Source organism: Hippopotamus amphibius, chromosome 13, assembly GCF_030028045.1.
Source record: "Hippopotamus amphibius kiboko isolate mHipAmp2 chromosome 13, mHipAmp2.hap2, whole genome shotgun sequence".
In the NCBI taxonomy this organism is placed as follows: Eukaryota; Metazoa; Chordata; class Mammalia; order Artiodactyla; family Hippopotamidae; genus Hippopotamus; species Hippopotamus amphibius.
Genome location: NC_080198.1, coordinates 37,201,174 through 37,212,487, shown reverse-complemented (window position 1 = coordinate 37,212,487; position 11,314 = coordinate 37,201,174). Strand labels below are relative to the sequence as shown.

Here is an 11,314-nt window from a genome sequence, read left to right as displayed (position 1 = left end):
GGTGTGGGTAAGAATGCTGGATGGTCCAGGGGGCGCGAACTCCTGGAACTTCCGTGGTCTGGTGTGTGCCTGACCCAGTTTGGAATTCTTGCTCTGCCATTTGGCGGCTGTGTGACAATGGCCAAATTCCCGAACTTTGTTTAAACTCAGTTTCATGGACGGTAAAATGGAGACGATGACAGGACCTAGCGTGAGGATCCAAGGGGACTGGGGTGTACAATGCCAGTCCACCCTGGGTGTGTTGCCCAGGCTGCCTTTGTTACAAGTGAAGTGAAGTCCACGTTGGAACTCGGGTCTCCAGCCCCTAAAGGGGTGAGGCTGGGCCTCTCTCAGCGACCCTCCTCCTCACCAAAGTCAATCGCTGATCCTGATGAAGAGAGGTCTCTCTGGGCAAACTTGGGTCAGGCTGGCCTTGGGCCTCTGCCTCACTGCAACGGTGGCTTCAGGCAGGTTGCGTCCTGTGCAAAACTGTGTGTGTGTGTGTGTGTGTGTGTGTGTGTATATTGAGTTACTTTAAAAAAAATGTGCATATAAGAGGTGGTAGTGGTCCTAATGGGAAAAAAAGTGCATATAATTAAAATAATTATATGACAATGTACATTTATAAAGTGCAGAATCCCTTTCTTTCTGCCACTGATCTCAGTACAACTGCTGACATGTAGATAACCTTCCAGATCACAAAAGATGTTGCTATCCTTTATCTTTGGGGTCTGGGTTTCTGCTGGATACCACCCCAGGATAGGGTTGCCAGACTTAGCAAGTGAAAATACAGGGCACTCAATTAAATTTGAATTTCAGATAAACAACGAATATTTTTTCAGTATAAGCATGTCTTCAATTTTTAGTATAGCTATGTCCCATGCAATGTTGGGAACATATTAAAAAATATTCTTTGATTATCTGAAATTCCAAATTTGATTGGATGTTCTGTATTTTATATGGCGGATCTACCCCAGGACCTCTGGGGCTGTTGTGGAGCATGGGAGCTGCCTCAGGGGTTGTTAGTTAGGCTTTGCTCTGTGGCCAACCCTTGCAGAGGGTGAGGAAAGGTGTCTTCACTAAGGCCTGGAATGCCCTCTTTAAATTATTCAGCATCCAAGGTCCCCCCGCTACAGGCCACCTCATTTCCAAAAATGTTGCTGGTTTCTTGCATCTGGGAGAAGGGATTTCTCCTAAGTCTCAGTTTGCTTATCTGCGGTATAGAGATAAACTAGTACCCAACTCTAAGGCTGTGGTGAGGACTCAGCCGGGTGAGTGCAGAGTGTGGAGTGTGTACTGTAAGAGAGTGAGTGTCAGCAGTACTGGGAAATCTCTGCAGTGGTGGTTATGTCTTTCTTTGAATAGAACTCAAAGGACACAGACTAGGGTCGACTGTTAAGAGAGTTGGGATTAAAATGAACAAGGGTGTAGGGTTTGCCAGAGGGAGGCCCGAGAGGATTTGCTGAAACGGACTCAGAGCTGTATTCCAGTGTGAGCAGCAGTGGCCTCCCCTGGGCTGGGAAGGAGCAGCCATCATGCTTGTGAGTGGGCCAGACAGTGGCTTCCTCCAGACAGCAGCACTGGCCCTCAAGCACCAGCTCATGGACTTGGGCCAGGTATTCACTCTTTGCTCCACGTGGAGGACCTGGCCACTAGGCCCAGGTTGTCTGATCCTATTGCCAGAAGCCTGCATCTCACCTCCATCTTCTTCCTTCCAAAGTCTTCGCCTTGAGCCTCTGGGAGACTTTTTTTTTTTAAGACTGCTTTCCCTGGAGACTTTTGAGATTATACGAAACAAAGGATGTCAAGGATCTGGCACTTAGGAGGCCTGGGAAGTGTCACACCCTCCATCCATCAGAGACCTGGATTGCTGTGGCCTTCACTCCCAATTGGGTAGTAAGTGAGGCTCTGAGGTCATGGCCACCTGTGCTCAAGCCACCCAATCCTCACTCTGGGGCAGACACAGTGTATTGGAACCATTTGAAGTGAAAATATGAACATTATTTAATAACTGATCTTCTGTAATAAACCATTTGAAAATATTTTACAAGGAATCACACACATGATATTTTACAAAGTTTCTTGACTTTTTTGTCGCTGTTGTTTTTCTGACTTGTCTGTACAAAATAGAACCAAAAAAAAGGGCAGATAAAAGGAAATGGCCCCCCAGTCCCCCACAGATTCCCCCGAGCCCGAGGTGAGGGGACAGCCAGGTCGGGTGGGTGATGAGAAGGATCAGACCCAGCTGGGGGTTTGACAACTACCTGATGGGGATTGTTTTGTCTGCTTTTCTGTTTTTTAAACTTAAAATATATATTAATTTTTCTGTATATGTTTGATTCTTTTATTTTTATATTCTCCATTGAGCACCTGACTACACTACAGTTACACACACGCCCCCGCAAGACATGGCTGGCATCTAGGCTGGGTGTACAGCATGGGTGCCCACCCTGGCACCAGCAGCGGGCATGGACCATACACACACACTGAGAAAGCGACAAGCAACATGACATTAATTAACGGAGCCATTAATTAATGCATTACCCTCCCCCCCTCCTCCCAGTCCATCTGAGCCCTACAGCCACATCCCCCTGTCCTCAGTCCCCCAGTGGCCCCCAGGCTGGGATGCCTTTGGGGGAAATGACCAGAATGAATGGTGTGAAGAGATGTTCCCAGGCCCAGCCTCTGTGTGTGCACAGTGTGTATATGTGTGTATGTGTGTGCAAGCATGTGTTCAGCAGGGAGGAGCAGTTTGGCCAGGGAGTGTGTGTGTGAGTGGGAAGGAGACAGGCCTGAGTGTATAAGAGCCAGATTGGGGGTGGGATGACCCAGCTAGGAGTGATCAAGTCACCCCCGCTAAGGCAAAGGGTGATGTCTGGTGAGAGTTCCTCTGCTGAGGGGTGCAGGCAGTGGCATGTGGTCCCACTGGGGTCCTGACACTAGTGAGAAATGGTTACAGTGAGCACCTGGCAGGGTCAGGGGCATTTAGGGGACACTGGCGGCTAGGGCAGGACAGAGGGGTCTTCACCCTTTGCCCCAGCATTTGGCACTGTTTGACATTCAGCTTTAGAGACGGAGGATCAGCTGGGTTACAGGTCAGATTAGAGGTGGATGGTGAGCAGGAGATGGAGCGTGTACATGCCAGCCCTCCCACCAACCCCTCATCCCATGTAAGGCTTTGTGAGCCCACACCCTCACCCCACTCCATGGTGTGTGTGTGTCTGTTGTGTCTGTGCATGTCAGTGTTTGTGTGTGTCCTCCTGGGTATGTCTAATGAGTCCAGTTTCTGCCCTCAGGGCTCCAGGTGTGTATGGGGTTGTGTTTTAGCCGTTGTCACTGTCACTGTCCTGCCACCTGCAGGGCTTGGGGAGGGGGAGGTGGCTGTATGCCTGAGAGAGGCAGGAGCTCATTGGGGGCTGCCCCGGGACCTCTCTCCTGCCAGGACTTAAGCTGGGATGCACAGACCTCAAACTGCCCATCTCAATTTCCTCCATGACTCCCGGATTTAGTCCCGGGTGGGGAGAAGGGCCAGGTTAGAGGAGTCCAGCTGGGGCAAAGCCTAGGTCTCCTACACAAAGGGAGCCTCGGGGCAGGGCAGGCATTGGAGGCCTGGTTTGGCACCAGTATTGGGGCCTCCCTGGCCCAGCCCTCGGGGGTGGGTGAGTCCAGTGGGAATGAGGGGTCTGGGGACACTGTGATAGTTCAGCAGCGAGACGTGGCTTGGGGGCCAAAGACCTGAGGCGCCCTCCTTCGGGACCCCCCACTCCAAGGCGCAGATTCGTGGGGCCAAGCGCGCTCAGGTCCTTCAGTGAGGGAGGGGGCGAGGCTCTAAGGAGAGAAGTGTGGGGGGAGGGAGCAGGAGAGCGGCGGAGAGGCCTGGTGGGGGGAGGGGGCACTCAGAGGCGGCGAGAGGGGTGGGCGCGGACTTGAGGCTGCGGCCGGGGAGGCAGGCTCAGGAGGAGCAGCAGCTGCAGGGACACCAGGACGCCCAACGACGGCGGGAAAGAGGCTCCGCGGCCGCAGTCTGAGGTATCTTCCTGCGGGAAGAGACGAGGAGCAGCCGGTTGGCCCGGGCGGGGCGGGCAGGGGGCGCGCACGGCCGCACTAGCCCTGGGGGAGGGAGCTGCAGGTCGAGGCCGCCGCCCCCCTCCTCACCGTGGCGTTGTAGTCGAAGCAGATGTGTGGGCCTCTCCGGTACCGCGGTCTCTGCACCAGTTCACACTGCTCCGGGCCGTCCGCTGGGCATGGGTGGGGAGTCAAGGAGGCGGCGGCAAGGAGGGGACGCGCGGGGCGGGAGGGGGCGGGGAGCGGCGCGGGCAGGATACAGTGTGTCTCCTTCTGCAGCAGCCGGCCAGCCTCACACTGGCTGCACAGCGGCTTCTCGGCCACCACGAAGAGAAGGTTGGTGTTGGTCAGCCTCTGCGCGTGGAAGAGCCTGGAGGTAGCACAGAAAGGCGGGGCCCTGAGGCTCGCCCCGCCCCGCCCCGCCCCGCCCCGCTGCAGCCTCGGCCCCGCCCCGCCCCTCTGGCCAGCTCCGCGCGCGCACCTGGAGCAGTTTCCGCAATCGATGATGGCGTTGTAGGAGGCGTTTACCGAACCAAAGTAGTACTGGGTCTGTTTCATGACACAGCTGCTCTCGCGCACGTCGGGATTCCCCTCGGCCTCCGCGGGGTCTGCCAGGGTCCAGAGCGCCTCAGCTCCACCCCTACACCCTGAGGTAAGCCCCGCCCTCCCTTTGGAGTTGGTCTCAGATTGGGGAGGGGCTTCGAGGAGGGGCCTCCAAAGCCCTACCTACCTGCGTGGAACCAGCTGTGGTAGATGAGACCATACAGAAGTTGCTGGAACAGAGACCTGCAGGGCATGGGTCACCAAGTCGGAGTGGTCAGCAGAGGCCAATATCATGCCCCATTTCTTTCCAGCCCTCCTGGCCAGGGAGTACCCTCCCTCTCCCACATCCCCCTGGGACTCACCAGGCCGCAGCAGAGGTCCACCAGGCTAGGTTAAGGAAGTCTGCAATGGTGGGCTGCAGTGGAGAGAGTGGCATGGGCTCCCACTGCTGCCCCTGGACCTGGGTTACCCCCAGCTTTCTTATTAGAGGTGGGGGGTCGTCTGTGGGCAGGTCTCCCAGTCCCCCCCATCTCCAGGCCAGGCATTGCTGGAGCTCACCACAAAGATGCCCCGGGGTGCAGCACCCAGGTTGCCTGGGGGCAGTGGGGCACAGGCTGCCTGATAGTCGTAGGACTCCTTGCGGGTGTAGAAGGAGTTATTGTAGAGTGCCAGCATCAGGTTGGCATCCACCTCACTGAAGAACCTGCCCACCTGGGGACGCCGGGAGGGAGTGGTAGTCACAGGGTTGGCAGTGCCATACCCCCAGAAGGCTCAAACCCGGACCCTCTCCTTCCACCCTCTTCCTGACCCTTACCTGGTCCCACTGATGGTTCTGGTTTGACAGCACCAGGAATCCCCCATCATCAATGAGGACACAGAGCAGGTCCTGAGAGGTGGGAAAGGGGGAGGCAGATGGAGAGGGGCTCCAGTCCAGCCTTTCCTCCCCAGAACCTGGTAGTCCAGTGGCTGAGTGGAGGGAGCAACTTTCCCCCCAGTTCTGGTAAAACTGTGAAGTCAGGGTGGGATGTTGAGATCCACTGGCTAAGGGATGGGCCAGGAGTTGCAGATGGGACTAAGGTGTCCAGGAGTGGGGTAAGCTAGGGTTCAGGGCACACGCACCTCGTTGTTCACCTCGCAGTCCATCTCACAGTGGCTGTTGGGGCCGCACTGCTGGGCACAGAGCAAGGACCGTAAGTGCCCACCAGTTTTTCCCCTCCCATCACCCTTTATACATCAGGGACCCTGCCACCCCATAGGCATCAGAGCCACTCTGAGTGGGAGGACTAGTAGGGGTTCCTGGGGACTCCAGAACGGGTGCTGCTGGGCTCACTGCCCTCATCCCTGACCAAATACCTTCTGAGGCTGCTCCTGGTGGGTACGGTTGCTGGCTAGCACCTTGAACTTCTCAGCCCAGGCCTCTAGGTCCAGCTTAACGCCTACCACTATGGGGGAGAGTAAGGGGCCATCAATGCCCACCTACCTGGGCAGCACACTGCCCATTGTCTGTTTCCCCACTTCTGCCCTGAGTATTCACCTGCTGGCCTCAGTGTACGTCCACCCAGGCTGAGCTCCACAGCCGTGCTGACGAGGATGCCCACCGTGTCATTCTCCAGCTCCAGCGGCCTTAACAGGACTGGGGGTGGGTAAGGTGGGGTGGTCAGGAGTAGGGGCTGGCAGCCACACTGACCACTCTATGCTGGGCCCTCTGGGCCCAGGAGCCCAAGCCAAGGCTGATCTCAGCCTAAGCGCCCAGCACCCAGCAGAGCATAGCGTTTGGCACAGCCTAGCCCTCTCTTTTTATCTGCCCCAGTCTCGGGCAGCCAGCCTCATATTTGAGAGCAGAGCCTAGCCCTGGCTGAGCAGACAGGGAAACCTCAGCTTCCCACCTGCTGCTGTGCACCTGGGAGGACACTTACCGTCCTGTTGTGGGGGCTTGAAGACATAGCCGTGGTTATCCAGGCTGCGACGGTAGAAGCTGGCATTGAAGGGCTCAGGGTTCTCTGTCCAGTCCTCAGCTGCCCTGGTCACATAAGACAGGCAGAGACTGGTGGAAGGGGTGGCTTGTGGGAGCAATGGTCTCAGCAGATGCAAGAAGGCCTCTGGGCAGCGGGACAGGCAGGGTCTCAGGAAGGGGCAGCGTGTCAGGTAGTAGGGCAGGTCACTTACTTGTTGGGGAATACACGAGTGATACCACCATCAGTGGCGGCAAACACCGCCAGAAGGCTGTACCTGGGGGCAGCAGGGAGATGAGGTCACAGACCTACTTTCTGCAGGGCAGGGCCAGGGCCTCTGGGCCCATCCCAGCCTCCTGCCCCCACAGGCTTGGTGGTGCCTACGTGTTGAGATCCTGGTCCCGCCACACGCGCTCCACCAGCTGCTGTGTGATGCCTGTGTCCAAGATCAGGTTGTGCAGAAGGAAGTTGTTGCCTGGAACAGGAGGGTTGGGGTGGAGGGAGTATCTTCTTTTGGATCCTTGCCCATTCTCCCCGCTACCCCCAAGGCTCCAAGCCTTTCCTGTGACCTGGCCCAGGACCTGCCCTTGGCTTGGGCCTGCATGTTTCCACACCTGCCCAGTCTCTGGGCTCCTCTGGGCTGCCCCCTTGCTGCCTGGGCACTGCCCAGACCCGGCTGCCCCACCAGGCACTCACACTGCTTGGAGTCTGGAGTCACTTTCTCCATGAGCTCAATGAAGTTTTTCAGGAACTCGGTGTTGTTGTCTGAGGCATTCAGGTCCTTGCAATACTCTCTGGGGGTGGGGAGGGGCAAGAAGAGTGGGCTTGGGGGGCCGCACAGGGCAATAGTTGAGGCTTCCCAACAGGCCTGCCTGGCCATTCGCCTAGAAGCCCAGGCCTCAAGTAGGGGCATGTGTATTCTTACAGGCTGCAGCAGCTATATGCCTGGCAGGCTACTAGGTCTGAATAGGGGCAGAGCTGACATGCTTGGGTGGAGGAAGCAGAGAATGAGGGTCTGCTTCCTCCACCCAAGCAGGTTCTCCCTTCTGGGAATGGCCCTGCAGAGCCTTCCACCTCTCCTGTGTAGCTGGAGCCGAACGGTGCACCTGGGAGGTCCCAGGAACTGCCTCATGGCTGACTCACCCAATTGTGTGCCGTAGCGTTCCATGGGCACAGTGGGTGGAGTCCCCACACTGGCTTAGTGAATCTAAGACTTCATCCTGCTGCTTCCTGGCTATGTACCTTTGGGCAACTCACACAAGCTCCCTGCGCCTTAATTTTTTTTCTTCATGCCACAGAGGGTGTCAGGAAGTTGGTGTGAACACGTGCGTCCTTGGATTGGCTGTTCCCTCTGCCTGGAGTGCTCTCCCCCCAGAGGTGGAAAGGCAAATCCCTCACCTCCTCAAGGTCCTCGCTGGGCTCAGACTTTGGGTCTGAGCCCCCAGTAGGGGCTGCGGGGAGCAGAGAGATCTGTTTGGGGTTCTGCTCCCGGGGAAGTCGCGACAAGCAGTCCTGCTACCCTGGTAGATGGAGTTTATCTTTCCTCCTAATCCCTCATCCACACCCCTGCCACCAGAAACCTCCCCACTGGCTTGCATGGCAGCAACTTTGTGGGAATTTTTTAAATGCTCTGCTTCCCGAGGCTGTGCTAGGACCCACCGCTTGGTGAGGGCACCTGGGACTGGATCTCAGTCCCCACTTGCTCCCAGGGCCTTGGTGCAGTACACAGCCTGAGCATCTATGTGTGGAGGACACACCTGGTACACTCAGAGTGACACCCATACAGCTATGTTGGGGCTACAAGTCACCTGCAGTCCCTCCCCCTCACATGGTATGTACATTTACACACACCCAACACACATTTATTGAGCTCTCTGTGCCAAAGATAACATGGTCTCTGCCCCTCAGAGTTCCCTCAGGGTCCTGTGAGCCACACAGGCCTTTTCACACATGCCCACAGTCACCAATGCACACGGCCACCCCACATTTATACTTGGACTCTTACAGATGTGCACGATGACTCACAAATACAAACACACATCCACAGAGAGTCACAGCGAACTGTGTGGGTGCATGCACGCACGTGCACACACGGAGGTTAGGAGTGTCCAGAGCCCCCTGTGGTGCCTGAGAGTGCCCGTGGGTCTCTGTCTGTTGCACCCACCTGCCTTCGTGCAAAGCCCAGGCCACAGGGGAGGGCGTCACCACCTGGGGGCCCGCTGGCCTCCTCAGATGTGGGCCAACAGACAGAGGGTGTGCACACGAGGTTGCACACCAGGGATGGTCCGGCCCAGGCCTGTGCTGGGAACTGGTCCCTTACTTGCCAGAGCAGCTCTTCACAGCCTCCATCCCCTCTTCCCTGTACCTACCCTCCATCCTCAGTGAGCCACTACACCTAGATGGGGCACTGCCGACAGGGGCTCTGGCTGGCTCGGTCCCCACACCCACACAAACACTGACTGACACAGGACAAGGATGGGTGCAGGGTGGGGCAGGGAGGCACCACAAACCAGAGCAGCAGCTGCCCAGTGGGGGTGTGCTGCGGACAGCCGGCTCAGGGCAGAAAGGGCTCCTTCCTGGCAGCCTGGGAGGACAGGAGAGGTCAGCGGGGTGTCCAGAGCCCTCCCACCCGAGGCCTGGTGGGAGCAGAAGCTGTGGGCAGCTGGCCACCGCTGCCTGGTGCGGCTACATGGCCCGGGTATGCACATGGCCGCACATACGGGGCTATGCACGGTGGGGTGACACTGCACAGGACACAGACACACACAGCTCCAGGTAGCAGTGCAGGAGGCGGGGCCAGGAAGGTTGGGTGGGGGGAGGACACCTCAGCAAGGCCACACGCAAGCTACCTGGGAGCAATGAAAACATGTCCTTCAGACTCAAAGCTGCTGGGGAGCAGGAACTCAAAATCTGCAACAGAAACGGGGGGTTATCCGGCGGGAGCTGGGGAGGCGGGAGACCAGGGGTTCAGAGCTAACGGGGCTGGAGGGACAGGGAAGAGGGTGGCTTGAAGGGAGGGAGACACCAGCAAAGAGGAAACCCGCCACTTCCACGTTCAAGTTCGAGCCAGAGAGAAGGGGCGGGTGGGAAGGGGTGGAGGGCCTGTGGAGACTACAGCATCGCAGGAGGAGGGCAGTTATAGCCAATATGTTGCCCAGGCCTGGTCCTCTGTCGGCAGTGAGTCCCTTGGCGTGGCTGTATATGCTTCCATACGGCTGTATAGCACATATACACGGACACACACACACACACATATATATACACACACTGCTATATATATGCATGGTCTGGGGGAGGCGCCAGTCTTGCTTATCACATCCGTAATGGAAAAAACCGCATGCTGAGCTTCCTTTGCCTCCAAAGAGACTTTGAGGAAGGGAATTGGCTTTTGGCTGCGGATTTTTATCTCTCTTTGCTGTAGCTGTTTGCATTTTGGTAGGTCTTGCTTTTGTTCCGTGTCAGGCATCAACATGGCCAAACCAAGGGGGTTTCTCATGAGCACAGACAGTCCAACCAGAGACGGTGTGGGCAGCTGGGGGTGGGCTGCAGTGCATTGTGGGGGTCCAGTGGTCTTTCCTGGGGTAGGAGGCTGGGTAAGGGGAGATCCTCGAATGTTCCCACACTGTGGGAGGAGAGTCTGGGAGCTGGGAGGGCACAGAAGCGCTGCTAGAACCTGAACACCTGCCCTCTTGGGCCAGGGGCATGAGGGCAGGTGAGGAAGAAGAGCTGGGTCTGGTCTACCCTTCCTAGGACCTGTCTGGGCTCAGAGCAGCAGGGGAGGAGCTGAGGGCTCCAGAGAAGACATGGGGTGCTATTGAGGGATCCACAAATTGGGCCTGTACGTTATGAGAGTGAGCACATACGTATGAGCATATATGTGCAAGTGAGAGCATGTGTATGTGAGTATGTGTGTTTGCATGAGTGTGTAAGCATGTGCGCATGTGTGCAATAGTCCCTGTGTAGGTCTGTGAGTGCACCTGGGGATGTGGCTACTAGGGCTCCTCTGGGGCCTCTCCCTGCCCAGCTGGACTGGCCACCTTGCTGGTCTGCATCTGGGAGGTGTCCCTTTGCTCTCACACTCTGGGCAATGCACCTCCCCATCCTTTCACCCAGATTACCATCTCTCTTTTTTTTTTTTGCCGCATGGCATGTGGGATCTTAGTTCCCCGACCAGGGTTTGAACCCGCGCCCCCTGCATTGGAAGTATGGCATCTTAACCACTGGACCACCAGTGAAGTCCCTGGATTCCGATCTCTTTGTTATCCCAGGGCTTTGTTTTTGCAGAAGAGGGGTCTTCCCTGTTCCAAAATACTCCCACAATGCACTGCAAGATTCTGGGCGGGGGGACTTGGGGTGCCTGGAGGTGCCGGGCAGTCACTGGTTGGACTGCTGCTTTCTGATAGGACTGTGAGGCGGGGTTTGGACACAAGCCGACAGGGAAGGGTTGGGGCGGGGAGAGGAGAAGGAGGAGAAAGAAAAAGAGGTGGGCGGGCAGCAAGGGAGACTCTGCTATGGCTGTCGTTGTTACCAGGGCCCTGCATTTCTGGGGTCACTGGGAGGGGCGTGGGAGGGCAGAAAAGACAACTCAAGCGAGTGGGAGTAGGGCACGTCCTCCACCTCCACCCAGGCCAGCTGGATCCCTTTTGCTGGACTAGGCCGGACAGGGCCACTAAGGCTTCTTTGGGAGGCCTGCTTCCCCCTGGGGACTGGGGACAGGACATCTCCCCATGGCTCTCCATGCCCCATCTGCCTAGGTGTTCCGTGGGAGGGGCTGC

At 57.0% G+C, this 11,314-nt stretch overlaps 1 protein-coding gene across 4 annotated transcripts in view; it reads right to left on the bottom strand.

Moving 5' to 3' along the window:
- Positions 1-1,971: 1,971 nt before the first annotated feature.
- Positions 1,972-11,314, bottom strand: part of CACNA2D2 (calcium voltage-gated channel auxiliary subunit alpha2delta 2) — a 136,274-nt gene continuing 126,931 nt past the window's right edge. For 2 of the 4 annotated variants that reach the window (XM_057706118.1, XM_057706115.1), the window contains 16 exons: positions 9,389-9,449; positions 7,236-7,333; positions 6,924-7,014; positions 6,754-6,816; positions 6,504-6,607; positions 6,122-6,220; positions 5,941-6,029; positions 5,707-5,754; positions 5,402-5,473; positions 5,146-5,298; positions 4,950-5,002; positions 4,775-4,830; positions 4,526-4,652; positions 4,305-4,414; positions 4,135-4,217; positions 1,972-4,016 (listed from right to left, as the gene is read on the bottom strand). In XM_057706118.1, the coding sequence (XP_057562101.1) occupies positions 3,876-4,016; positions 4,135-4,217; positions 4,305-4,414; positions 4,526-4,652; positions 4,775-4,830; positions 4,950-5,002; positions 5,146-5,298; positions 5,402-5,473; positions 5,707-5,754; positions 5,941-6,029; positions 6,122-6,220; positions 6,504-6,607; positions 6,754-6,816; positions 6,924-7,014; positions 7,236-7,333; positions 9,389-9,449 (1,448 nt within the window). In that variant the 3' untranslated portion in view covers positions 1,972-3,875. Of the gene's footprint in view, positions 4,017-4,134; positions 4,225-4,304; positions 4,415-4,525; positions 4,653-4,774; positions 4,831-4,949; positions 5,003-5,145; positions 5,299-5,401; positions 5,474-5,706; positions 5,758-5,940; positions 6,030-6,121; positions 6,221-6,503; positions 6,608-6,753; positions 6,817-6,923; positions 7,015-7,235; positions 7,334-9,388; positions 9,450-11,314 lie in introns of all 4 variants that reach the window. The other 2 variants (XM_057706117.1, XM_057706116.1) reach the window with 2 other exon arrangements.